Source organism: Anopheles coluzzii, chromosome 2 (genome assembly GCF_943734685.1).
Source record: "Anopheles coluzzii chromosome 2, AcolN3, whole genome shotgun sequence".
In the NCBI taxonomy this organism is placed as follows: domain Eukaryota; kingdom Metazoa; phylum Arthropoda; class Insecta; order Diptera; family Culicidae; genus Anopheles; species Anopheles coluzzii.
In genome coordinates, this window is record NC_064670.1 from 107,339,569 (window position 1) to 107,366,733 (window position 27,165).

At 46.3% G+C, this 27,165-nt stretch overlaps 2 protein-coding genes across 2 annotated transcripts in view; both read left to right on the forward strand.

The window, feature by feature from the left end:
* LOC120949836 (autotransporter adhesin BpaC-like) overlaps positions 1-26,952 on the forward strand; it is a 97,172-nt gene extending 70,220 nt beyond the window's left edge. The window contains exons 4-6 of the mRNA XM_040367390.2: positions 16,747-16,965; positions 20,647-21,125; positions 24,591-26,952. Of these exons, the coding sequence (XP_040223324.2) occupies positions 16,747-16,965; positions 20,647-21,125; positions 24,591-25,962 (2,070 nt within the window). The 3' untranslated portion in view covers positions 25,963-26,952. The remainder of the gene's footprint in view (positions 1-16,746; positions 16,966-20,646; positions 21,126-24,590) is intronic.
* LOC120949789 (RNA-binding protein 8A) overlaps positions 1-27,165 on the forward strand; it is a 300,811-nt gene that overhangs the window by 133,817 nt on the left and 139,829 nt on the right. The gene's annotated exons all lie outside the window — the stretch shown is intronic.

Consider the following 27,165-nt stretch of genomic DNA (forward strand, 5'->3'; position numbering starts at 1 on the left):
AAATATTCCCAGCAGGTTGAACGCTTTTTTAAACGTTTATTGTGCGGTAACATTCCTTACATAGTGCTGCATTTGCTCTTTACCTGCTACTGGCCTACTGCTGCCTCTGAAAGTCACAGGCAGCCGACTTGCCGAAGCAGACTTCCTTGCGCGATTGCTGATGTTCTTGACCAGCCCAAAAATGGCAATAGATTCAGGCGTTTATTTTTATTCGTTTCATTTATCTTTTTCGCACGTCCAATGGCCATGTGTGGTGCATGTTGGTTTTTGTTTTGTAGGTGACTTTGTTTTGCTTATGTAGGTTGAAATGGTGGTGGTTGAGCGCAGGTATTTAGTTGGTTTGGTTTTGTTTGCGAATAATTGCTGGAACCAATTCCTCTAAAGAGCAGTACAAAGGTAGAAAATACTTTTGTTTATTTAAAATATTATGGGTAATTTTCTAATGAATTTTGAGACATTTTTTATCACGTTAAAACTTAAAATTGTAAATGTTTTTATTGGAACAAACCTAAACCGATTGGAATGGAAGTGACAGCCAGCAACAGAATAAAGTATAAACTACAAATTGCACACATTATACCATATTTGTCGTTCCGTGTTGCTCATGAATTTGCCTACCAATTACTACTCCTCCTTCCCCCTTATTGTCGATACGTATGCAAATGTGTTCAAATTACTAAAGCCCGCCGGGGGCATGATCGTGCTTACATCCGCGGCGACAATGCGTGTTACCCTACCTATGTTCGTTTGCGGTTTAAACGCTAACGCTGCAGTTTCACTCCGCCCGCGTGTAGGATGGTCTTTGTCTTGTCAACGAAAGGCAATTAAATTTGTGAAATTAACAAAATGGTCTACTGCAAATGTTACACACAAAAAAACAACAATAAAGCGATAACTGTGTTTCTGTGCTTCGTATGCAAAAGCAGCTCTGTTCGGAATTTTGGGGCCATTCGAATGGTAAACTAATTGAATGTAGAAACCTGCAAGAAACCTTTCCGTAAAGACGATTGCTCGCTGTGTACGTATTTGTATTGCTTATTTTTATGTAATTGATGCTTCTCGAACCGGAACCTTTCGATTTGAATTTGAATGAACATCGTCGCAGTCATGCAATGTTCGCTTGCGCTGACAATTTTTTTTCATCCTTCGCTACAAGAAGCAAAGAGCCGTTTGCAAATGCTCTGCGGTGTGAAGTAAGCCCTAACTCGAATACATGAGGAGCACCGATGGAAGGCGATGATGAACTGCGTCGCCCGCGGTACGGATACTCATGGTACGTTTGAAAACTAAATTATCAATCATCCAGCCGAGGGGTGATTTATATTTTCCCTCATTAAAGTAGGAAATCCGCCGTGCGCCCAGGATTGCGTATGATGATTCCAAAGGAATGAAGACCTAGCGAGTAGCTCAGGATGATTGGAGCGTGGAAGGGGAGAAAAAAAATGCGCGTTTTAAAATAGTTAAATTTGCACCACCGCCTACCAGCTCTCTCTGCCTTGTTTGCCTCTCCCAAATCGTTGCACAAACTTAAAAGAGTTGTGCTAAATCTTCCACCGGTTGGTGTTGTTGGCCGTCTGGTTTCAATGCGAAGGTTCACGCCACGGTTCGGCGGTACGCGTTTGTTGTCTTGTTTGGTGCGGCCCCAAAATCAGCATCACCCCGCTGGGGCGCTTTTCTACCCCGTTGTCCAATCCCGTCCCTTTCCCCACCACCACAGGGAGAGTAATGGACTTGTTGATGATAGTGGTATTCGCCGTTTTCCATCCCGGCACGAGCGCTAATTAGAGGTGTAAATATTTATCATCATAATTTTCCTATAGCTCAGTAGTGAAATGGCGCCCAACCAGCGCACAGTGGTGTGTGCAGGCTGGTGCTTTCCTGGTCAATTGCTTCAACTCATGTCTGGGTCCCCTTTATGTTGAATAGATGGATGGGTTGATAGAGCTCTTGCGGTTGGTTTATGTTCGAAGTGCGGAATACAGCCGAGGTGACGAGTGTGGATTTAATTATGATTAATTTGCGTGCGTTAAACTGCAATGCAGCGAGCTGCACAAGGATAGTTAACGAAGGCATTTCTTTTCCAACCCTCTCGTTGGGGATGGGTGTGAAGTGTGAAAAAATAAGTAATGTCTTGTGTGAGGCTCTTCGCAGCCGCGTTGGCAGTCGTTTGAAGTGTAAAGGTGGTTCGGGAAGTTAATCTTTTCATCAAAATGTCATCATACATTGAAGTGGGAAGTAAGTTTTGTATTTGAAGGGTATAAATTACACTATAATGCCGCATTTAGATCCTTTCTACTATGGAAGTGTATAACTAAGTTTTTAGTAATATTGAGTGTACATATCTCTTTTTGAGATCAACTAACTGTTTCGTGGTTGAATTTACATCTCTTATTATTATGGTAGAACTCATTAAAAACTCCGATTCAAAATGCATTAAATCATGCACATTCTAATGAACGGCAACAACAGCTGTGCAAGGCCGCACTTTAGTCAGCTGACTGGCCTTTAATTTCGAAAGCCTAATTGGTAGAGAGCATCGTTTTTATAAAGCCATTAGATTCCTTTGCCCCGAACGGCTTGTGTGCGTGTGTGTGGGCCTGCTGACCGGGGGCACAGTGCACAGTAAATTGCTGGCACGCGATTAATAGCGCTGTTTATCTCGTCGACAGCCGATACACACCCGTGGCAGAGAAGATATCTTACCCTTACTGCTTTGCATCATCACTACGGGCTACGAATGAGTGGATGAAGCAATAGCCCAAGCATAAAGCACCATCACACAGCAGCCTAATACACTCCGCCGAGGGCTGCGAGCTTGCGCCTCTGGCACAAGACACGGGGGAGAACCGCACAACAGCCACATAACACAGCGGTGGATACGGCCCGGCATCTTTGGAAAGAAGCCATAAGTTGGCCAGATTGATCGAGATCGGTGATCCTCCTCACTCGTTCGCCTTCTCCAGATTGGCAGATAAAATGATGATGATGGTTTTGTGGGCTGTGCGGTTCTCTCGGGTCGCGGGCGCGTTGATCGTCTTCCCCGCTGGCATCCCACTGTTATTCGTATTCGGGAAAGACGACAAGAATCTGGACGACCTTCGTCAAGTACGGGTCGGATTCTGGCCTGGCCTGGTCGATCTCTCTTGGTCAGTGGAGCAAAACCACGTCGAAGCATCGGTTCGAGTTACCATTATTGGGGTGGGGTAATTTACTCGTTGGAAAATTATTGGCCGTCCCGCGCAGGCCGCCTGACCATCCATGTTGGAGAGTGATACGTTTGTGTGTGGCGAGAGTAGGGGAGCTTTTGTGTGTACTGTTGCCTACACACGTTTAACCTGGGTGTGTAGCCTTCGGCTGGGTGAGAAGCGAAACGCCGACTACTTCGCGACACGCGAAGTCCATAAACAACAACTGGGGGGACGGTTAATTGATATAGGGTGATTTTGTGGCATTGACATTGTGAAGAAGATGGGAGAGACAGACTCAGAGAACGGAACAGTAAAGAAGTGGAGCTTAAGATTCCAACAGATTCCAACAGATTCACCGTGAGTGGGAAAGGAATAGTAGGCAGTGGAGTTGGAAGAGGTGAGATGGCTATAACCTTTCACCCAGGATTGGCGTAAGTGGGATGATGATCGGAACTTGTTCCAGATTAGCAAGGATCGTGATCGTGATCTCTTGGAACGCGTGTGGGTCTACACTCAGCGCTGCCTGTGCGCAGGTGAACGGTGAGAGCGTTTAACATATTTCTGGCTCGTTCGTTTTACGTTAATACCATTTCCATTCCATCTTGTGAGGTATCGATCGGTCGGAGCGCTAGGCATTTTGTGTGAGTTCTTTCCTGACAGTAGGTCAGTACTGTCATGCGAAAAGGAGTAACGTCGTCGTGGTCGTGGTGTTGGTTCGTAGTGTGACTCCATGGTGTGGTACTCTAGTAATCTTTGGATATTAAAACTGTAAATATTATTATAGTTCCTAACTGTTTTATTTAAGAGTTCAGTAATCAGGTAATAGTTGAGTAAGTCATCAGTGAACAGTGGTCTAGCTTACTTATTTCTCAATGGGCATGCCTGAGCTCAAGTGTTGGTTTCAAATTGAAGAATACGTAACTGTTCCCGAAATTTTTCTACCGAATTTTTCTGTGTTGAGCGAATGACTTCACGCTCCGTGTCGCGTTATTTCTGGGGTGCCGAAAACATTATGTCGCGCGGCTGATGATTGTGCGTAGCTTATTTGAAGCGTGTAATGCTTCGCTCAAACATGAAGTCACTACAAAACACACAGTGTGTGCGGTACCTTATGATTAGTTCCTAACCGTAATTTCTAATCGTAGTTAATGGTTGTTGTGAAAATTCGGTACTGTTGTTTTAAGAAGATTGCCTCACTTACTTTCCGTTAACTGTACTTGATTGGTTTGTTGGTTGGTTGGTTGGTTGATGTCGTATATCATCTAAGTAATTTCATTTTATTGATGGTATCAGATTTAACGAGATTCTTTGTGGTGATTTACCACTGTATCTCAGTTTTCTTCATCGGAAATATCATGCTGAGGGTCTTTCTGAAAGACATTCAGGTTCAGGATATGTTGATATGAGTTTGTGAAAAATTCGATTAAATAAAAAAGTAACATAAAATTACTACCTGTGTATGCGCTCTTGTTTGTGATAGCTGGACTTTTCGTGTTTCCGTTTACCGTTTTTTGATGCCTCTGTACATGTCATGCGGTATTAAACTATGTGTAGTGATTATTCGCTTCGCATGTTCGCAGTGAGTAGAAGAAGGAACATAAACTGCAAATGCTTCTGCTTTATGATCCATCCATCGAAGCAAAACATTCTTCTCCACGTCTCCGAAAGAAACGTCTTTTATTGCTGGACAAGTGGTTACGGTTTCTCTTTCGCTCCTCTGTGACGGCTGGCTGGAATGTTATAAAATTTCTTGCTGACCATCAACCTTGTCGTGTCTAACTGCGTGAGACGATGATGGTGGTGTGGACTCGCCATGCGGGACTCCCTGGAAGACGTTGTACTCCCCTTTTCCCGGAGAATTTCGGGTAGGGATAGTTTGGGTTATTTTTGCCATCAACCAACCGAGCAATCTGTGGTTTTCCGGCGTGCTAGTTCTGACCGAACCGTCCGACAGATCTGACGATCTGCGCTCGAGTGTATTATTACAGACAAGTATGTGTTCTTGCATCGATACAGGAAAGTTATCGATATCAAGTTAACGGCAAGGAATCAATCAATGTCACTGTGCTGTTGACTCGTGAAAGTGTAGTGTAGCGAGATGATTTAGCAAATGAGTAAGACCACGACATACATTAACTCGTTGAATACTCTATCCGTGATATTTTAAAACCACAATCAAAAAGTTCTTGGTGCACAGAAATAAAAGGTATAGAAATTTAAACGTGCTCGAAAAAAATCTTGCGAGTCTTAAACAACGAGAAATCCGGAATAAGTATGATTTTAACCATGAGCTCTCCAATGGAAAAGATTCTACGGTATCGTATCAAGGTTAGTAAAGTTTGTGCTAGTCTTCTCACACCAATTTGTTACCCCTCGTCGTCATTTTATTCCAGAACTCTAACGAGAATGTTCTAAAACGTTTGCATTAATTACACCGTGAGAGCCTCCAGAAAATCTGAGAGTCTTCTTCGAGCTCTTAACTTCAAACTCCAAATGTCCAAAAGTGGTGCTGCGCACATTAACGACAAACAACCATCCCCCCCATCTGCTCCAAGCAAACTCGGCCGAGAGTTCGCACGGCTTTGGATTTCGGTGACCTCGAGTGTTCTGGTATTTAGGTACACGAAACTGCTGTTCCTGCGTACACATGCGCGAGATCGCCCTAGAGTCGCGGTTGGGGCCGCTAAGGTGTTCTACTTCCTGGGTAACCGGCGCCAACGCCTGCTGTCTGCGTGTCGGTGCCGGGTGCGTGTCTCTGTTTTGGGGCGTGTGATGTATGTCTCTCCGTCTCTCTCGACTCCTCATTGCCCTTCCCAACCACCGTTTCATTGGTGAGATTTTCCGCATAGTTTCGATCATGCGGCACGAATGTTCCACGGCGCTGCCTGCCTCTACCCGTGTGTACTGCACCAGTTCTCACAACTGGCTGCGGCAGCGCACCGTGTGCGCTCTCGTTGTCTGCAAACATTAATTAAACTAGATGAGTTGATCATCCTCAGCATTTTTCATGCGCGCAGGCGCACACACATACGCGCGGATGTTTGTGAGGCTCCGACGATGCTGGAAGTGAAAATTTATGCGCCATTGTGTGCGATTGGGAAGACATTCTTGAGCCTTGACTTATTCCAGCGTCTTGTGTGTGTTCTCTCCTGCAGTGAGTGGACTAAAGTTACTGTAAGCCGATTTGTAAAGGGATTTGTTCGATTGAATGGATTGTGTTGTTGGCTAAATGGGTACGACGGCCTCCAGACGCGGTCTCGGAGGAACAATAGAGCTAGAGGCCGGCAGCAAAAAAGGAATCGAGGTCAGCAATGCTGTGTGTACGAGCACCACGCACACTTTGCCCCGCTCTCAAGAAAGCAGCACCTTCCATAGTCACAAGCGAGCGAGATGGGAAAGGTGGATCATAATTGGGGAGAAATTTTGCCAGTCGTACCGAAAAACGTGCCATCCAACACCCAGATTACTCAACGTATTTTAATCTGTACATCTCGCGTGCGTGTATTGTGTTGTGCAATCGGGTTGGCGGGATGGGAGGTGATTAGGGTTTTAGGAGCAGCTTGCAAACGAGATAGATTTCCAATCTCCTCTCTATCACCTTCCAATTTGATCAATTTGGGATGTGCGAGCGCGCGCCGCTTGTTACACGCGGTTGAATAAGGAGAAGAGATGGCCACTTGACCGGCGTTATTTGCGGCATGCAACAACCTCGTTTTTCTATGCTGCCCGATCCGTTAATTATCATCTCTCTGTGCGAGAAGACGCGCTGGTTATAATTGTGTGCCGATTATCTTAGCCTTTGCTTTGCATGTGTAGTGATCGGGTGGGTCACCACCCCGATCGACCTACCTGCTGTTGGACTAGACTCCTCGAAAACCATCCTCACTTGGAAGCTACTTTATAGCTCCCGGTTAGTCACGATTATCTCGCCGCCTCGTATTTCCGATGTAGTTTTCGGTTGGTGCGTGCGGGTCGTTTGGGGTGGGTTCGACGACGTGCAAAGATATGCTTGAAGTGCTCTGCTTCGTTTCGCGAAAAGAAATGTACCGTTCAGTGCGCTAGGGGTCCGTTCGAGGATGGTTTACAATAGTGGGGATGATAATAAAAATGGAGAAAAACACCTTTTGGAACACGACGCCCCAACCTTAGCGTGCAGAGAAGAGAAATACGAGCCAAATTGCAATGTACAAATAATCTACAACGAAGCGTGACGTGTTATCCAAAACCTCCCCTGCGCACTGTGCGTGTGTGTTGGTGTACGGGCTAGCACCCCTTTCAAGGTGACTGTAGCGTAAAGGTGTGCCACAAGCTTTTTGAAGATCACACGCATTCAAAGTTCTAAAACATCGGAGGTACATCTAGCACAAGATGGTTTTGTTTTAAAGCGAAGAAGTCGTCCAAAAAGCGCTTTGAAACCACTATCATCACACCCTGTTCGTGACCGTGATTACCAGGGCGTGTGTCGATGAGCGCGGGTTGAAGTAAAAACGCAACCAGAGGCGCTTACCTGGCTACCGCCAAGCACAACACACGCAGCAGAGAAGTGTACACAGGTGTTCTATTCCCTCTGCTCGACTGCTTCTAACTTCTACCAGAAATGGGTTGCGTGTGTCAAGCTGAACCTGCCACAAACAGACCATAACACCGCGTATATACTGGCAGTTCCGGATGGGAGGATACTATCACATCCAACGCTGTAAGTTCTCCTCTACGTTTGCACTTTTGCCTTTGTCTTTGCCTAGGAGCGTCTTCTAGATCGTGAGTCTTCGCTTTTGGCCGTCGGAGCAGGGAAAGCTCTTCTCTCGTCTATTCGCTGCAAGTTCAACGACACTTTCGAATGGCTTTTCCGTTCGTTGCTTACGTTGCTCACGCAAATTCTTGAATTGGCCCTCCGGCGGTGGAGAGAGAGAGGAAACTAGACCAAGCATGAAAATGTGCAAAGTTGATTGTGGAATAAGGTAGAAAAAGAGCTAGGGGCTTTTTTGTTTGCGATAATAATTGCAATTTTCGTGATTGTTGTTTCGCTGGAGTTACGGTACTTTTCGGAATGTGTGTGTGTGTGTATGTTTTTTTGTTGCGTTATACGAAGAACATTTTTGTACCATGACCTACAAAACGGATTAAGCAAGGGGTCGTCGTAGGATGATGTAATATAATACCCTGAAATATGTAAAAACGATTGCTTACTCGAATCTGTTTTTCCATCGATGACGACGATGTCCTCATACACACCGGTATCGCTGTCCGGCTGGTTCACGCTTTGCGGTTTGGAAAATATCACCCACTACAATCTCGGCTTGGCTGGGTCAGGGATCGGCGAAGAATTTAGGTTAACTTGCCCGCACAGTTCCTTACCGTGGCGGAATTTTCTCCTCTTTTCCCTGTTGCAGGTGGAGGGGACAGCCGCTGCTAAGAGAGCGGCGCATATGTTCTTCATCATCATCATCATCATCTCCTCGTAGAACATCATCATCCGGTTCCGTGGAGCCGGCAAGGGTCTTGCTTCGATCCCTGGCCACCGTTGAAGACAGTTAGTGGTTCACCGCACCGCGGCAGGAATGTGCCGCCCTTCCCATCGCAATGCAGACTAATGAAAATGACACAAATTAGGGATGATCGTTTGTCACTATTAATAAACGGTGCCAGTATTTTCCCTCCGCAGTTTGCGATCGTTGCGCCGGTACATTATGCGGTTTGATACTGTTGTCGGTGGAATGGGAGAGTGAAACGCCCAGACACATTCACTTTCGTACGTGTCTTGGTTAATTTTTAGTACTTTAATCCCAAAGGAAGGAAGATGACATCGATTTTTATTCAATTAATACTATGTTTTATAAGTATTCGAATTCTAGAGTTTGGAGAAGTAATAGCGCAATCGGAAAGGTTGAAGTTTTTACTCCTTTTTTCTCGCGGTGTCGGCGTGTCGAGCACGCCGCCTAGACCGAGAGCTAGTCATTTGTGCAACAGAATCTAGGTTATCGCACTGCTTGCCGTGTGACCTATATGTGATGTTATTTTATTTAATGGAAACCACTTTACGTTTTCTGATACGATCCACACAGGATCTGGGAGAAGTTTCAACAAAAAAATCCCTTCTAGGAAAACGTCACTTGTGTGGGCGGGTTTATATTAATTGATATCCATTTCTCAGACAAAGTTGGAACTTTTGAAGATAGAATGTGTTGTGCAATGCTTCAACCATCTTTGGATTGCAAAATGTTTTCCCTTTTTGCTCGCTGGTGAAGGTGATGAAACAGGTTGATTCATTTGAAGATCAACACACATTGGCTTAAGAGCAGACATTTGTCTTGATGTTTGAGGTCTTCGAGCTGTTGTGGTTTTAAGTAGCTTTAAATCCTGGAGTTTCTTCAACATGTCAATCTAAAAAAAACGATGCCTTTTCTCATGACTTCATTTTGTGTGGGATAGAAACTAACTATTAGCATTAAACACAAACAATTGAGCCAATTTAGGCGTTTACCGCCGATTACCTGTTGGTTTTGTGTTGTTGTTGTTTTTTTTCGAGTGAAGGTTAATGCATCTGTTAATTGCTCAACGTGTCTCAATGCCAAAGTCAGATAGATATTTGCTTTTCTCCATTGTCAATTCAATCAATTGAAGGCTGGCTCCATTTCCATAACACATCGCAGCGGGGGGTGTGGTGGTGCCGAAGATGTGCCACTGCTGCTAGCTACGTAACACAACCATGCGTCAGTTCGGAAAGCTGTCTCCTCCTCTTCCCTCTCTCCTCTTGTTCGAAACATTTTCAATCACCTTGCACTAACGAGGGTGGGAGACCGACTGGGCTAGTAGCTAACTAGTCTAGTATATAGCCTAGCGCGACCGGCGCTGCCCATGGCCAAGGAAAAGCGTCACTTCGTGCGATGAGCCATGGGACGACGCATACACGTGAGCATCAAGATGACACGAGTAACAACGACGCACTACGAAGTTCGTCGTCGAACGGCGGTTGTGCTGTGCAGCACCAACGCCTTTTTCGTTTGGGCGGGTACTCCGAGCAAACGGTGGCTTTTTTACCGAGAGACCTACTAAACCGGTGAAGCAGAAACTGACCTCCTCGTCGGAGTGGTGTGTGGGGCCATACCTTTGGCAATGGCCGTTGTCTCAGCTGGATGGATCGTGGCCAAACCCACTCGGCAAAGGCACTTGCTTTGGTAGACGGTGGACTCCTCCTTCAGTCCAGTGTATGAAGCGCATGCCGAAGCCGTGTGCCTGGCCGAGCTATTTTGCATTTGTGATACCTCAACTGGTACTGCTATAGGATGAGGATAGTCTTGTGCCTCTGGTGCAAATTGATGTATAAAATAGCATTGATGACTTACATTGAATAAAAAGAAATCAGGGTTTGAAATTAGATCTTCACAGATTTTTAAGGTTTCTTTAAGTTCAGGATTTTTCACATAAAGTTATTCAGCACTTTTTATTTCAAATTGAATGTTCAAAATTCAATGCAGAATAATAGTGTACATCTGATGATTTTATATCTAAGTATATATTAGATATTAATATCGGATGTTTAGATATTATTGAGTCCTGTTATTTTATTAAGGAAAACTCGAACGGTTAAGAAAAGTTGTTGATTTTGAAAATGAACCCGATCTAACGATTAACATGATTTTGAAGACTTAAGCCTAAGGACTTCTAGGGAATTTCTGCCTGTATATGACCTGAATCAAGGAATAATATAGGTCATCATTTACCGCAATGTTCTCCTCTTAACACCTCCACAAGTAGATCAACATGATACCTTCCTTTAACCATTGTAGTTATGCGAGCTCTATTTTGAAACGCCTGGACACAGTAGCGCTAGAAGTCTCACATTTTAACACCATACCATGTGTTTCTCAGTAAAATCATAGTATTGTTACCACACGTCCTTGGTAGTTACAGATCATCTAGCGCCATAATACGCCTAGAAATGTTCAGTATCTTGTGAAATTCGTTTTTACACTCCCCTCGCTCCCTGGATCGAATTTCATTGCCCGTTTCGTCTAGGCCCTCACCAAGCATTCGTCGATGGCGGCTGTTGCGCGAAAAGTGGTTGACTCGAACCACCGGGTCCGCAATACTATTTTTGGTGCGGCCCGACTGCGCGCCCTTTTACGACATCGCGCTGCAGCCGGAAAATGGTTCTTCAGGAAGGTGCAGAGGATCAGCGTATCTTGCCGCGGTGTTGTTGCCGCAAGAGATCATCGCCGTTTTATCGCACACTACCGCCGCCTCCCTTCGCTCTCTGTTTGCTGGGTGGAATTGCATTAGTGCACGGAGGGTTGGGGTTGGGGGTGCATTTGCTGCGGACCACGACGATAGTGTGGCAGGTTTGGGCTGTGCCAAGCTCCTGCTGTTGTCAGCACGGTCGTTCTGCATTTTCATCGATGGACATAAATCGCCGCCTAACCCCTTAACCGTTTGCAGCGGTCGAGATTAATGCTTGAATGGCGCGGAGCGCGAACGTGTTAACGTTGGTTGTTAGGTGGTTTCATAAGTGCATTTTTTGAGGTGTTAAACGTGTAGTTTATGAGCGAGAGCCGTCGAGCGGGGTACATGCACCTTCGGAATGGAGTTCTTAGCTAGTGTTGTGTTGTCGCCGTATCTTGAGGGCGCCCTTAGATACTCTCGATTCAAGAAGAACAAATTGGTTCATTTTTTGTTGTTGTTTTAGCGTTGTGTCAATGCATTTTCAACGTAAAGGAAAAAAGAATAAAATATATTTTGCTTAAAACAATTAATCATTCGCATTTATTGTGCAGAGGAGTGTGTCATTCCAAAGTTTACAAAAGCAATGCTGGTGTCAGGTGTAAAAGATGAGGTGTTGTGCTGGAATGCAATCATCGTTACTGTGCAATCCACGGGCGGGTCTAAAAGGTGCCTAAAAGCTACACCCGTGGTGTGACGTATGAAATATATTTTTGCAATGCAATGGAACTTCGTTACGGTCGATATGCGTTACGAAGAGGCGTTGCAAGCCGTTTACAAACTGGTGATCAAGATGCGCTTGATAAGCACGTCACGATTTGCCGTATGAAGTTTAATACAGCGAGCTTTGATGCATCAATATCCATTTGTTTATATAATTCAATTATAAGCTAGAATATTATAGAGACTAGTCCTACACAAATAGAAGAACCATTCATTCAAACTTTTTGTAGAATTATTAAGAACCTTTTTTATGTAAAAGAAATAAGAGTATCGCAACATTTAAAATTATTTTCTTCCCAACTCCCGTCTTGTTATTATTATTCCAAAGTATCAAAATAATCACAGCTCTAAGAGAAGCGTTCACCTCAATCACACATAGTTTACTTGGCATGGAGAATAGAGGAGCAGGAATAGCAGAGAGGGCAGGCAACAGCCGCGCGCAAGGGTCCAATTTCTTTCACCGGACGCATTTCAGGAAGATCCGAACGCATTTCTAATTACGGAATAACGTATGCTTCCGCATATGTATCGAAACGGGCACAGAATAACAAACCATTTTCGCCAATATCATCGAGCCCGGGCGTTCGTGAGCGCGCGCGATCGTGCAAATTAGTGCGTAGCAAACGTAGCTCCCCACTGCTCCCCGTTGAGGCAGTGTCTTCCGCTTCGCTGTGCTCTTCCTCCTCCTAGTCTTGCCCTTAATCCGGTGGGTTGTATTTTCGACCGCGGTTCGCATACAACGGGTTCGCGAACCGCAAAATCGGATGAAGAGGGCAGGCAAATCTATCAGCGCAAAGTGTGGTGAAGAAAGCAAAAGGGTGGTGAAAAATTTATTGCCAGCCAAGCTGCACTATATCACTTTCGTGGCCGGGAGATCGCCACTGGCCAGGTCATATCCTGGGGTCCCCCCACAACACAGGCGACAGGAGAGAAACCGTCTTCCGGCTTTGTGTGGCCGGCGTTTGAAGGGCTGGACTGTTTCAATTGGGTGTGAAGCGTTTCATTCGGTTAGGTGATGTGTTGAGTTGCGTTTGTATGTTTGCGTTGGTTCATCGCCAAGCTCAAGTAAACGGCTGGATTCAATTCAATGACTTCATATTGCTCTTAGATATACCATATTAACGGGAAGGGTGACGAATGTACGGAAACTTGAATGTAAATAAACATAAATAATTTAAATGTGATAAACTATAGTATAACTCAACTAACCAAGCACTTGCCCTCAAATTGCCGTTGATGCCGGCAGACGGCTATCACATTCCTTTCCTACAAACGACCACAATGATCCGTACGGTAAAAAAAGTATTTAAAATTTCACTCATCCAGCTGTCTGTAGCACAACTGAAAATTATGTTCCTCTTGGAGAGATAGCCATTAGCGACATTAAGTAACACCGTGTTATGACACACAATCAGAACTGTTCACTTGGCATTCGCATCGCCATCGCATCATTCATGTCTACCTTCCCACAATACGTGTCAATCTGTTCAATCGTCTTTGTACTTGGATAAATGATACCTCCATTACCATATTCGATGTAACAAACCGCGTGGTTCACAGCGCCGTAGTGGAGTGATTGATTTCATGGACTAAATAACAGTCATCATACTTTTGGGATTTAATGGATTTTATTGTTTGTCAATCGTTATTTGTAGAAGATTTTTATCTCATCATATTTGCCCATTTCTTTCGTTGATCGATCGCGTACGATCGTATATTAGCTGATCATGATACTCGAACTTTGACACATGCTATCACCCATGCCATGCCATGACAAATACGTTGAGTTACGTCGTTGTGTGAGTCTATGGATTAGCAGTTGGTGGAAAATCAATTCCTCCACACACAACGGAAAATGTCACAAAACCTACCCCCTTGATTTGCCACGCGCTATATCGTACTACACTATCGCTTGAATTGATTGCTAGATTGGGCCGCCCAGCCGAAAGGGATTGATGGCTGTGTTACGGCATTGTGTGTGTGTGTGTTTGTACGCTTGTGACCGATACTTTGCCTTCACGGAAATGAAATGATATGTGAAAGTCAGCGCGAAAAGGGAGGAAAGTCTGCTGTTGTTACCTCCGCCATCGCCGCCCCGACCAGACAAGAACGGTTCATTGTTTCAGGCACACCCGTTGAAGGTCAGCATGAAATTACACGTTGCGAAAGGTGTGTTGTTTCCCCCCCGTCACCGGTTTGGGGTGGCGACTCAATCTGTGCAAGAGCTCGCCTGGTACAATCTAGTTTTTTTTCTCCTGTAGAACTGCAAAATACCTAAAAAATATTGCCAGACATGAATTAAAGAGAAAGAGGGGAAAAAAGAAGGGCACCACACATTCCACGCTGGGGAGTAAATAATTGAAATAATTTCAAGTTTATGGTGCGTGGTGGACGAATAAGATACGATCGAAGAATGGGCGTCAGTGAAGGAGGGCGACAGAAAGCCGCTTGATGGCAAAATCTGCGACGAAGGTTAATCCTGCGGCTGCCCGTGGGAGAAAGGTCGCGAAAGAACGTTCCTTTCGCTTCCTGATGGTACCTCCTTCCTTCATTCGGCATTCCGTCACACGGTACATTGGGATTGTGCAATGTGCGCCTGCAGCAGCGTATTGGGGGTATGGTGTGTTGGGATTTTGGTACAAATGCAGGCCGCTTTCTGCAGCAAATATCTTCCGAAGATCTTACACAATCATACGATCTTGGTGAGATAATTCGTATCGTAAATGGTTGAGTTTGTGTGTTGTTCCGTTCGCTTGAAACAGCATTCTTTAGAATCAACACACACATTGCGGCGCAGTCTGCGTCACAGATTCGCAAACGGCAACTTTCGACGCTGTCGGAGGCGAGCGTGACAGGAAGGTGACAAATTACTTAATCTTTTGGAGTGGTGGCATTTCTGAAGATTGCCGACAGTAATGGTAATTGCACGGAAGAGCGCGGGATGCAACTTGCGATGTTAAAGCCGGAGAGGGCGAGAAAGGGTTACGCAACGCACGATGAACTTCAAGAATGGAATGTCCGCTTTGGCCGCTGCAGAGAAGAGGAGCTAATTAATTTTGGCTGATTTTAAACGGAGCAAAGTGCTAAATTAGTCCGTCTTTTTGTGGGAAGAAGCTGGCAGCATAATAAAGCAGTAGCAGGGTTGTTGGTCCTGGTAAAAGTTGGTGTTGGTGAAGTGTCGTTGGTCGGTGTTGGCGGAAATATTATAATTTGTAGTAATTAATCACTATCGATCGATGAACTTTTGCGGTCACAGAAAGTAGAGTTAGACAGTTGGGTTACTTCCCTGACGTATGATGGACAGCTTGGGCTGTCTGGCGTGCGTTTATTGCGTACGTTTATTCTACAATTTTCTTTTGGAAGAATGTTTTCCATACATCTTCTATACAAAATGCTTCAAAATTCCTTTGAATTTAGGGCCTAACATGCTCTTCTTGGTGATAGTCAGAAATAGTTACCAATCCTAAAAAGGGATAATTAGGGACGACCTTTAATGTTGAACTTCCCTCCTAACATCCTCAGAACCTATTAGATCTGTTGCTGTTGAAACGGCAAGGACTGTGTGTGACTTGTCCGATTTGTTGCACTTTTGATTTCTGGCCCGGCGACAAATCCAACTGGACTGCGAATGTATCGTTCCCAGTCGCCGTCCCCTCCTATCTTTCCCTACTTGTTGTTCATTCTGATCACATAGACAGGCGGCGGGAGTGTGTGATACGTTAGAGCGTAACTTCAATCGCATAGGCTGCGTGTTGAGCTCGTTAAATGCAAATTTGTTACAGTCATTTCCGTCGGGCAAGCATGACGACGATGCTTGAACTCTCTCTCTCTTTCTCTGTCACTCTGTCCGGCCACCGGCGAAGGTTTTTGCACCGTGCGATCGAGAATTGCATGTTTTTTTTGTGTGTGTGTCATCGCCACGCACCCAAACACGTGAGACGCGTGCAATGGTTTTACAGCCAGAACGAACATGCGAGAGGGTTTGATAGTTTTTTGTTTGCGCAGGTGTTGTCTCGTGCATGGTGCTGTTATGCTTAGATAAACAAAGAGTTTTCAATTATGCGCGGTTGTGCACAGCAAATGGTTGACGGGCACGGTTAATCAGTAGTACCGCGACACTGTGTGCATGTGTGTAGCGTGTGTGGCCTTAGAGGTTAAGGTCTTTTGGCTTTGATGTTACGCAAGAAGACATTGCGCTCGTCCGGTGGTGGCCATTTGTCTTGCGGACTAGTTTCGTGTGCAGTTGCAGCTCTTTTTTTTAGAGATCGTTAATTTTGGCAAACACTTTGATTTGGAGACAGTTTTTTGGCCAAACGTGACATTTGAAGAACCCTGACGTTTGTGTTTATATTTCAACGTTTGGTAGAATTAAGACACATGTTTGACAGTTTGAGTAAGAGATCGCGAACCTTCAAGATCGTGATCATGAATCCTGAAGAATCTCGCTCGTATTTTAAAGTCCAGATATTGCTGGATGTCTCTTGGTATGCTTTGAAGAGTGTTCAGCCAACCGGTTTTTAACAAAAACTTCTTTAGTATCAACTGTAATGTTATAAACTCTGCATGCTTATTATATTTTAACTGACATTTTCTTCTATTTTTAAACCTTTTTTCGCAGGAATGCCAGAACTTGATCGAGGAAAACCGGCGGCTTGTTAGCATAGCGAGCGGTGCAGGAAATGGTTACGCGATCAGCGGCATGCTCAACGGTGCGGTGGGTGGATCCGGAAGCTTGTCGACGCTCGGCATGGGCGTCCCTAACGGTGGAAGCTACAGTAGTGTTGAATCTGTGATCCTGCAAACGCAAGTCGAAACGCTACAATGGCAACTAAAGCAGGTAAGCGAAGGAGGTTATGAAAGAGAGTGTACTTCAGGAAAAGTACAGAAACACACACAAACCAACAACGTATCTAATCAATTTAACACTGTCACTAGGTGATACTAAAACAATAAGTAAGCCCTTCTGTGCAGTGTGATCAGGGTTTTTGTCGTTGTCGGGAAACGAATTTGATCGATAATGAGGCATATCTAAGTACCCGTGCCCTTCGTATTATTGATTCGAATTACAAAACGATTATGATGATCATCTTGCTGCTCAAGCCCTTGTGCAAGGTTGTGTTGCCGTCGAGTGAGCTAAGTAACGATCTGGAACAATCAGGGTATTGGTCACGAGGTATGCAACGGCATAGTTAATCCCACCAGAGGTACGATTTCATAATCAGGCTCTCTCTCCCTCTCTCTAGGGATCTCTTGCATTGATCGCATCAAATGCGTGCAAATAAAGCAATCATTGAGCCCCTCGACTAGTATGACGTAGTTAATTAGAATACCGTGCCTGAGCTAGAAGAGCAAACCTTTCGCCGATGGAGCTACCTACCATGGTGGAGAGCTTAGGTTCTGTCAAGGGCGCCAAAGCCACGATAAAAGTGTTTGACCAGATGTTTGCACTCCCCGGTTTGCACAGTTACAGATCAGTAGCAGCTTCAGGGGTTCATAGTGGGCACTTGCGGCAAATGAATCAATTATTTAACCGGTGACATTTGTCTCGTAACAAAGCGCTGGGAACGGTGGGAAAACACACAGTGGCATCGTCGTAGTCGTCGCGGTCGTCCATCGCGAGCGGTGACCGTTTTGAGCATAGTTTTGCTTCAGCGCATTGCTCAGCGATTCAACGGTCGGTTGACCATCTCGGTCAACATTGACATATGTTCCGTGGCGGGTTTGGGGCTCGGTGCAGGGTATTCGCACTGGTAGAGGTGCACACTGGTTTACCGTTCCATATCTGCATATGAACAGGGCACCCATCGGTAGGGAAACGAAACAACAGTTTTAGAGGTTAGCTGGAGTTGCCGTGTTTTACCACCATTGTGGTCCTATTATCGCTGCCATCTGATCGAGATTTATTCATTAGCCTTTAAGGTTAGTGGTGGTGGAAGCTTAAATCCTTTCCAGTTCCAGTTGACCCTCACACATGATGATGGGTGCATTTACTGTAGCAGTGTACATTTAAATAGATTGAGGTTCCTTGGTATGGATTAAGTAAGTGTTAAGAATAAATTATCTCCAATGGAACATATTGAGTGCGTTTAAACAATGCATTCAATGTAAATAGGTTGATCTTCTGAATCCAAGAAGTTGCAAATATAAAATTAGATAAAGATCAACACTAGGCAGTGTCCCAAATATCCAACCTGTATGGTAGTAGCAACTTTCAGGTGTTGTTGGAAATCTGCAATTGAAAATCATTACATCAGAGTAGAATTGCATGAACCTTCGGTAGTTGTTTCTGCCCGCTTTCGTTGGCATGTTCTCATCGCCGAACCATCAGCCCCTCGTATCACCAATTCTGCACATCGATCGTGTACCAAACCGCGGCAGTTCAACCGCCAACGTTACGCTACTCTGGCGTTTCGCTCTGTATCAAAAGGGCATTTGTGTCAATTTTCCATTTGTGCTCACAGAGGAGGGGGAGTTTGGAAGAGAAACAAATACACACAAAGTGTTTTCGCAAGCCGTACCGGCGGGGGTAACTCACTGGAATGTGTAGCATTTGCGGGTAAGATTTGTGAAGTAAGTACAGTTAGCGCCGCCGTGTTTTGATTTGCTGGTGGAACAGATGGTTTCTAACAAACGGTCGATGTTGTCGTCATTTTGCGAGAGGCAAACTGAGGGCGGAAGAGGTCAACGGGGTTCATCCCATGCTCGCTTGGTAAGAACACCCGCCCGCGCGCTGGCAAGTGCTCTGGCAGCTGATGAACACATCGAGTCTTTTTTGTGAGGTCGTGTTTGCTGAAATCCTTGCACACTACTCTCCAGTGCGGCAAACGGAACTGCGACATCTTCCCAATCACGTGGTGGACCATTTCTCGCACACACACATACACTCTTTGTGTGCCTCCCATTACCTTGATAGTTTCGACGTCGTCGTCGTTACCCGTGACTGATGGAGCCGGCCTGGTGCTGATGCCGCTGCGACACCGTTGGAAAAATGTGCGCTCCCGATTCTCTGCTCCATTTATGCTTAATTACTGATCGGCGCGCAGCTCTGCGCTGTTGCGACAGTTTGGAGAGGTGGTGTGAAGGTTTCGCGCGCCGTCGCATGTGTGTGTGCAGATGCACGGCTCGTTTTGATGGAAAGACATTTTTCGGAGCTCAGTTTCCATCGGAAGAAACCTAGCGAGAAGAGCGAGAGAAAGAGCTTGTGACCAGTGTTGGTGGTAGGCTCAGGGGAGGAAGATTGATCCGTTCGCTTTGATCCGTGCCTAATAAGCGGTGGGGCAATATTGGGGTTGACAGATGATGCAATTTAGCTACGAGAGAGTAAATCTTTAATGAATTTCTAGGAGAATTTGGTGCATCAAAAAGTACAATTTCTTTTACAACTCGAAATATTCTTTTAGCATAAACCACAGCACGGCAAAGAAGTCAACCACATCGCATCTCTTCAACGGCTTAACTAGGCCAAACAAAGAGATGCCTTTGTTTGGTGTAGGAAATGTGTTCCTCACCGTTAAACACCCGTACAGCGAGAGCGTTATTGTAAAATCAAGACGTCAACCACTGGGGCGCTGTTGTCTTCACCGCCGCGGCACCATGCAAACATTATTCCGGTAGCGCCTAACAGCAGAGCACCCCGAAACATATGTGCGTGTGTGTAATGGCTTCTTCATATATCCCGCGTCATATTTATGATGCGCTTTGCTGATGTGTTTTTCGGGTTGTTTGGATCTATTCTTGGTGTTTGCTTCCCGGCGACGACGGCGATCATATGATGGGTTTGAGTTTTGGCTTTGATCCCACCGGGGGTACCCAGAAGTGTGGCCTGCGCGCACCTTCATGTCCATCGTGTTTTGGGGCAAATGGGGAGGAAATTTACAAGCCCCCTTGAAGTAGTCGAAAAACAAATCCTAAGCCCCACGTTGTACAAACCCACGGTTTTAGGTCATTTGCTTAGAAAATAGTGGTAATGGCGTCTTGTGCTTACTTACAAGCACGTGTGTGTGTTATGATGGTGTCCAGTGTGTGTATGATGGTAGCCTGGTGTGGTTTCAGACGAATGTTGCATGAGAGATCACGTAGAACTCACATCTAAGACATCGATCTAAGACACACAGAGATATGTAGTAGAGCCTAATATATTTGTTTCTGTTAAGCTTCCCAGTTCCTAACTACCACCACCGAAGATGTATTTGATGATGCTTGGAAAGAGGAAATCATTCTAGAGTATGTCATCAGAAAAGTGCATCTTGTTGTTTTGTTTTTTTATTGTACCGTTTTCATAAATCTTGTCAGAAACCCCTGAAGCTCTAATTGTTCCCTAGAACCTCAGGCGAGTTGTGATCTGGTGGCTAGATTTGAACAAACCAGTGACATGGTTTACTACTTAAGAGTCTATATCTTTACCAGTGCGTTAATTTGTGGATTCCTCCATAGATATTAGCCTAAGAAGCAACAACATTCCACTTGGCCCGCGTGACTTATGCATTTGATTTTGCTCTTTCCCCCTTTTCCGCGATAGGTTGATTCCAGCCGACACATGTACCGGGCGGTGATGGAAGAAGTTGTGCGGTTTCTCGACCGCTGCTACCGCTCGCTGGACGCACTGCAGAGTGGGCAGATAGGGCGATCGAAGAGTGTGCTACAGGTGTCGAAAACGAGCGGACATCAGCAGCAGCAGCAGCACCAACATCACCACGATTCGGACAGCAGCAGTGCGAGTAGTCCACGGGCACGCAGCAGTACGAATCTAGTGGATGTGCAGCAACACAACAAGCCCTACACCAAAGCAGCGGGAGGAGGCCATAATGGGCGCCTGGACCATCAGCAGCAGCACCATCACCTCAACCACAACCACCAACCGTCCTCGCTGACGCTGATCAACACTGGATCGTCGGCAGCAGCGAGTCAGCATGCCGCAACGTCCACCCATCACGAGGACGATTGTGTCGTACCGCCATCACCTGCCAGCTCCTACAGCACCTTTAGAGATTTTACCTGGTAAGATCCTGCCGGAGGATGAGCGATTTGAGATAATTTATGTTTCGCAGGAGTAGATCTCTGGTTTGCTGCTGAGTTTGTGAGGTTTTTGTGCTTCCAATAAGCCAGAATAATCACTACAAACGTCGAGGTCTTAAGAGTGACATTGGACCGCACGTCCTAAATGAATCACATTGCACTTGACGGTGCATCCAGCGCAACCTATGTATCAATCAATGGGAATCAAAACACGTATTTGTTAAGATTCTAAAGGAACGCACATGTTTTTTCGAGAGAAGAAATGCATATTTAGGGTGCGACAGCTCTTCACCCTAGGGTGACGACGACTCTAATGAAAAGCAATGCAAAAGTATCACATCTCATTCAATCAAGGGGAAACACATTTTCACTTGCCACACATTATTCCTCGTCGCAATCCCGTGTTGTCCACCACCATATTGATATTTCTCCTAAGGCCAGATTATTTGGGTCTTTTACTTTACCGAGCGCGACTACACACACACACACCCAAACTGCAGCATTCAAACTGCATCGATTGCTGTGCAATACGCTCCTCTTCGTGTGTTCGGCCGTTAACGTCTCAATACATAAATCGGGTGCTAATTTATTGGACACATACGTTAATTGCCTGTCGCCGTTGTCGCCGTCGCGTTGTCGCCGGAACGCGAGCTCTGTTCGGCACTTGTGCTGCCGATGGGTGGCGTGGTATTCCTCCTACCCAAGTCTCTGCAGACGAAAACTATCACTCCCGTGTGCTAGGGAAAAGAAGTCGTTGGAGGAAAGCAGAGCTCTTTGGCTACGTCATGTGTATTCTTAATATCTTTTACGTGGTCGGTTGGAGTTAGAGGAGAAACGATAGTGTAGTTTTTGGTTCTTTTGTTGTAACAATCGTTTTGTTTTTAAAATTGGGATTAACATCTGTTTTGAGAATGGGGATAGTTGTTAAAACATACAGGCACGCACACACACAAACATGATTGATGGATGAGTATGATAGTGGATGGTGTGTCTTTATGGGATGTTATCGAGTGATTGAGAGAGATTGGAATAGTTTTGACAAAACAAAATTAAGATCAGTTAAGGATGCAAATTCTGAAAACGCTTTAAAAACTGCGATTTATAAAATTAGGCTTACGAAAGACGATTGTGGTGTAATTCTTGGGAGCAATAATTCTACCAACCAAAACACCACTACTGCCTTTAGCTTAGGTAAAGGAGCAGGCAATAAGGATGCGGCACACAGGTCACTGTGTCAAATCCATTACGAACCATTAAATCCATGACATCCGGACTGCAAACCTTTCCTCTCTTCTCCATTCCTACTGGTAGGCAGCGGCAGGGCCAATGATGACCCAACCGAATATAGAAATAGGGCCAGGATGGATGGCAAAATTCGCTACGTGCAGCGCGAGCACCCACCATAAGACCCTCCCAGTACCCAGTGGCAGGTCATTTGCGCGTGCGAATCGATTTGTCATCATCAATCATGGAGTTTGGAGCGCCCTGTGCGCTTACCTACGCAGTCCGAAAGGGGCCCCTGGGCCCCAAGAAGATCAGCTCTCCATTTCTAGAAGGGTGTAGAAAGTGTGGACATTCAAGCGCGCGCGCGCACACCCGAATGCAATCGGAATGCGTTTGCGTACACGCATCGATGATATTTCAGTCAATGTGCGATGCGTGCGCGTCAGTACGCCTCCGCCATTAACGGGTGTGTTAATCTGGGCAGTTCAGGATGCATCCGCTGCGTGGAGAGGTGACAGAGAACCGTTTCGTACACCGCCGCCGGCTAGAGATGCCTGATGATTTATCTGGAATCGTGCCCCGGCTCGTCTTGTGCTTGCATGTTTTGAGATGTTTTACATAAATCATGCTGTGCGCGCTGCTTCCTCTCCAGTATGGCGCAGCGTGTCTATTCAAGCGCGCAACGGGATGAAAAATGAAGATATAGGATTCTTTCCCGCTCGCGGGTTTTAATGCAAAGCAAACAGTCGCGTGGCAATAGATTGGGTATTTAAATTCGCTTCTCTTCCCCACGTGGTTGGCTTTTGGTATCTTTGTTTTGTAAATTTTGCCTTGCTTTATGGGGTCGCGTAATCGTCACTAGGGACGGGTGTTTGAGACATTAAAATGAAATATCCTTTGCTGTGAGATTCACAGTGGCCAGCAATGAGGCAAGCAGCGGGTTGGCAAGAAGAGATAGTTCATCTATTAATGGGGTTTAGCCTCAGCTCCCGGTCGGTGATAAATTTCACCGTGATCGTCAATAATAAAGCTCCTTCTGCTCCGCCGGTTCGCCATCGAACACCCCGGGCTGATCCATGGGGTGTTATTCTGATATCAGACGCGTGTTTCACCTAAATGCTACCGGACATTGGGGCGATCGTTGGTCTCGTTTGTTTGTATCGTAAACTATCGCGCGGAGAAACGATCGCGTCGGGAAATGTAAGCAAACACAGTGTCGCGGCCACAACATCCAGCACCCATTCGCGTCTGTGTTGAACTGTGTTGGGTGAGCGAACAGGAAGAAACCGTTTCGTAATCGTTGTTGCGATAAATGACCCGTAAACGATGCCCGCGACTAGGTCATAATTTGCGTTTGTTGACAAACTTCTGCCGGTTTGGAATTATGCATGGCTGGTCGGATTGAATTATTTAGCAGCTCGTTTGGGAGAGGGTCCCGCCGAAACAACTGCTTTATTTACACCTTTAGCGACAGGAATAGCATGCTCAAGCGTGATGACATTAATGCATTAATGTGTTTGACATGTAGCAGAAGAATAGCAGCATAAACTAGGCTCGGGTTTGGTGGGAAAAAAACATTACGGAAATAAAAAAAAAAAAGGATTTTCAACATATCGGTGCGGCGTGGGCTAGAATTTCATGACCGATGCAATTAATTCGATTGGCAATATATGCTGTTCGGCTTGGTGTGCTTATTTTAACCACATTTATGCGCTCCAATTGAGCCGTCTGTCAACTTGGTACGCTCGCGGCAGTGTCTGAGTGCTGCCGGAAGGCAAACTCTCTGCTGCTGCTGCTGCGAACCATGAGGGGCCGGCCGGCATGTGGTGTCTGGTAATTTTACGATCAACACTTTCTCGTCCGTCTTAAGAAGCGTAGTATGTGTCCCAGTAGTGCCAGAAATGTGATACTTTTGCGCTGGCCTGGTAACCGATACCATCCCGGTAACTGCAATGACCGCGACGGCGGCGGAATGGGTGTCAAACGAGAACGACACGCCGGTGCTGACGGCGTTATATGTCTTTAGCAAATCGGTGCAAATATAAATCAAGAGGATAGAGAGGGAACTGGCCTTCCCGCCGGCGTCAAAAATAGGCAGATTATCCAATTGGCACCACATCCAAAACGGGTTGAAATTGGTGTCGAAAGGGGAATTTGTTTCGTGGAGGGGAACCAACAAACTCAACTAAAGTTGTTTTTCACTCTTTTTTTTTTGTTTTTCAGGCGACGCTCACCGAAACGAACCCAGACTCTGCCAATTTCCAGCAACGAAGTTGACCCGGAGAAGCTGGCCCAGGAGGCGTTCCGTTTGCTGCGGACGGTGCAGAATCTGCTCAACACACAGGAGCCGACGCTGGCCCAATCGACGAACGCACTGGACAGCCTGATCTCGGCATCAACGGCGGCATCCAGCTGCGGCAGCAGCACCACGCTCACCGGTGTCGGTCTGGCCGCTTCCGGCGCGATGCTCGGCAGCACACCGACACTGACCGGAGCGGGCGGCGGTGGCAACGGTGGCGGCGATGGCGGTCGAAGCGTAGGAGTAGCGAATGGACATGGCGGTGGAGGAGGAGGTGGAGGAGCCGGCGGGGGAGGAGCTGGTGGTGGTGGAAGTCATCCGTTGGTGAACACCCGCAGCACGGTGGGCTTCAGCCGGAAGCTGAACATGCGCGGCAGCCGACTGTCGGTGCGGAGCAGTACGGCCGACTCGGTGCATTCGACGTCGTCCTCCACCAAGACGGAAACGGACGAGGACAATACGGATCGGCCTTCGCCACCGCTGCTGCTGTCGCATCCCCACCACCATCACCACCATCATCATTTGCTGCAGCACCAGAATGGAATTAACGGTGGCACTGCAGGTGGTGGCGGAGGTGGAGGTGGAGGTGGCAGCAGTAGTAGCAGCTGCTGCAGCAGCACCTCGGGCAACGGTAGCATCAATGGGAACGGGCACCATCATCACAATCCGGCCCACCGGTACAGTGCGAACATCGAGCGGATCAAGGAGATGATGATATCCAGCTCGGCGGAGGACGAGAGCGGCTTCAGCTCGATGAACTCGTTCCAGGAGATCGGCCTGCCGCTGGTCAACTCGACGATGCTGTCCTCGGTCGGTAGCAGCCACGGCGTTAGCAACGGGTCGCTCGGCGGCGACGGATCGTCGTCCTCGAACGAGGGAGGAGCAGCTGCTGGCGGTGGCAGCAGCAGCAGTAGCACCGGCAACAACAGTGCGTTCGGCGGCATGTCGGAAGATTCGTCCGAGCTGCGGGAGAACACCGTCATCCCGACGGCGGCCATGAACGGGGCGACGAACGGGGGCAGTAACAGCAGCGCCAACCGGCTGGGCATTCCGTCCTCTCCGTCCGCAAAGTCGGCCAGTGGGCAGAGCGGAGGTAGCAGTAATGCGTCCACTGTCACTGGCTCCGGTGGCGCGTCCGGTGGTGGATCGCCACTGCGCGTCACGCAAACGGCCAGCTACGAGCACCACACGCACTTCATCAACCATCGGCGCTGGGACTCGGCCCCGGTTGTGCCGCCCAAGCTGAAGATTCACGCCGGCGAAACCGATACCGTGTCGCGGGTGCTCTGGGTGTAGCAGAGATAGAAGCGGCCGGCGACCGGTGGTGTGGTCACCGAGCGCCGTCGCCCCGTAGGTTTCCTCGCATTTCTTTCCCACTGCATTTGTGCACTGTGAATACGGATCTCGTCGCCCTTTCTTTCCCCCCATGTGCCGAGTTGTGGCTAGAAAAAGGGGATTGGATGTCTCTTTCAGCTTTTTTTTTTGTAGTTTTGTAATTTTTGTCACTCATTTGCGTCCTCGAATTGTTTCCTTTCTGTCGTCCAAGCTCTGTATAGTTTTCATTTTCTTTTGTATATAGTTTACTAAGTGGACACACACTGTACTTTGTGCTTACTTTTAAGCATACTTCTGTTGAAAGGTGACATCGATTGGTTTTTATATAGGATCCTTATTCGAAAGCGGAAGGAGACAAGAGACAACCAACACACACATACTTAACATACTTGTCGCATTGTCGAGATACGTTCGAAGGAGAATTATTCATTGCATTTAATTAAAAAAAACCATAATGGATGGACAAAGCCGTCGTACTACTACTACTACTACTACTACTACTATAACAATAATCCCATAAGCAAACCGTTCGTTTTTACCGCGTAGCACTGTACGACAATTTTCGAATCATTTTTACGTCGCAAATAGGCAAAATGAGTATGCGTGGGGAATTAGAATTTTCAGAGGAATTGCCGGCGCTGTTTAGCTACGAAAGTACTTTATTATTTTGTAAATTTCGAATTAAACGTTTCAATGAGCGAAGGATACGAATTCGAACGCCAACAATCTACCCAGGAGTAACAGCTTAGTAGTGAGGATGAAAGCGAACGCCTGAATGCTCCCATGTACTTGACACGCCAAGTATACTGAGTACGCCGAATTTAAATGGGCAGCTGCATGTGTGGGATATGACATCGATGGATGAACGTTTTTGATTCAAGATAACGTAACTGTTAAGAGCTGTGTAAGGAGAGGAAGTATGAATAAATGTTTCATGATATTGGGCGGATATATTTTCGTTTTTCGTTTTTCGTACCCACAACCACAACCAAAGCCGGAAGAAGGAAATGCAAAGAATGAGATGAAATTTGAGCGAGGATAAAGCGATTAAACGTAGAGAGAAGTAGGGCAAGAAGAAAAAAGTAGTATAGAAAACATAATGGCTTCCACATAATATCATCATTGATAGGCGCAATTAGTGAGAAATCGAATCGACACGACAAA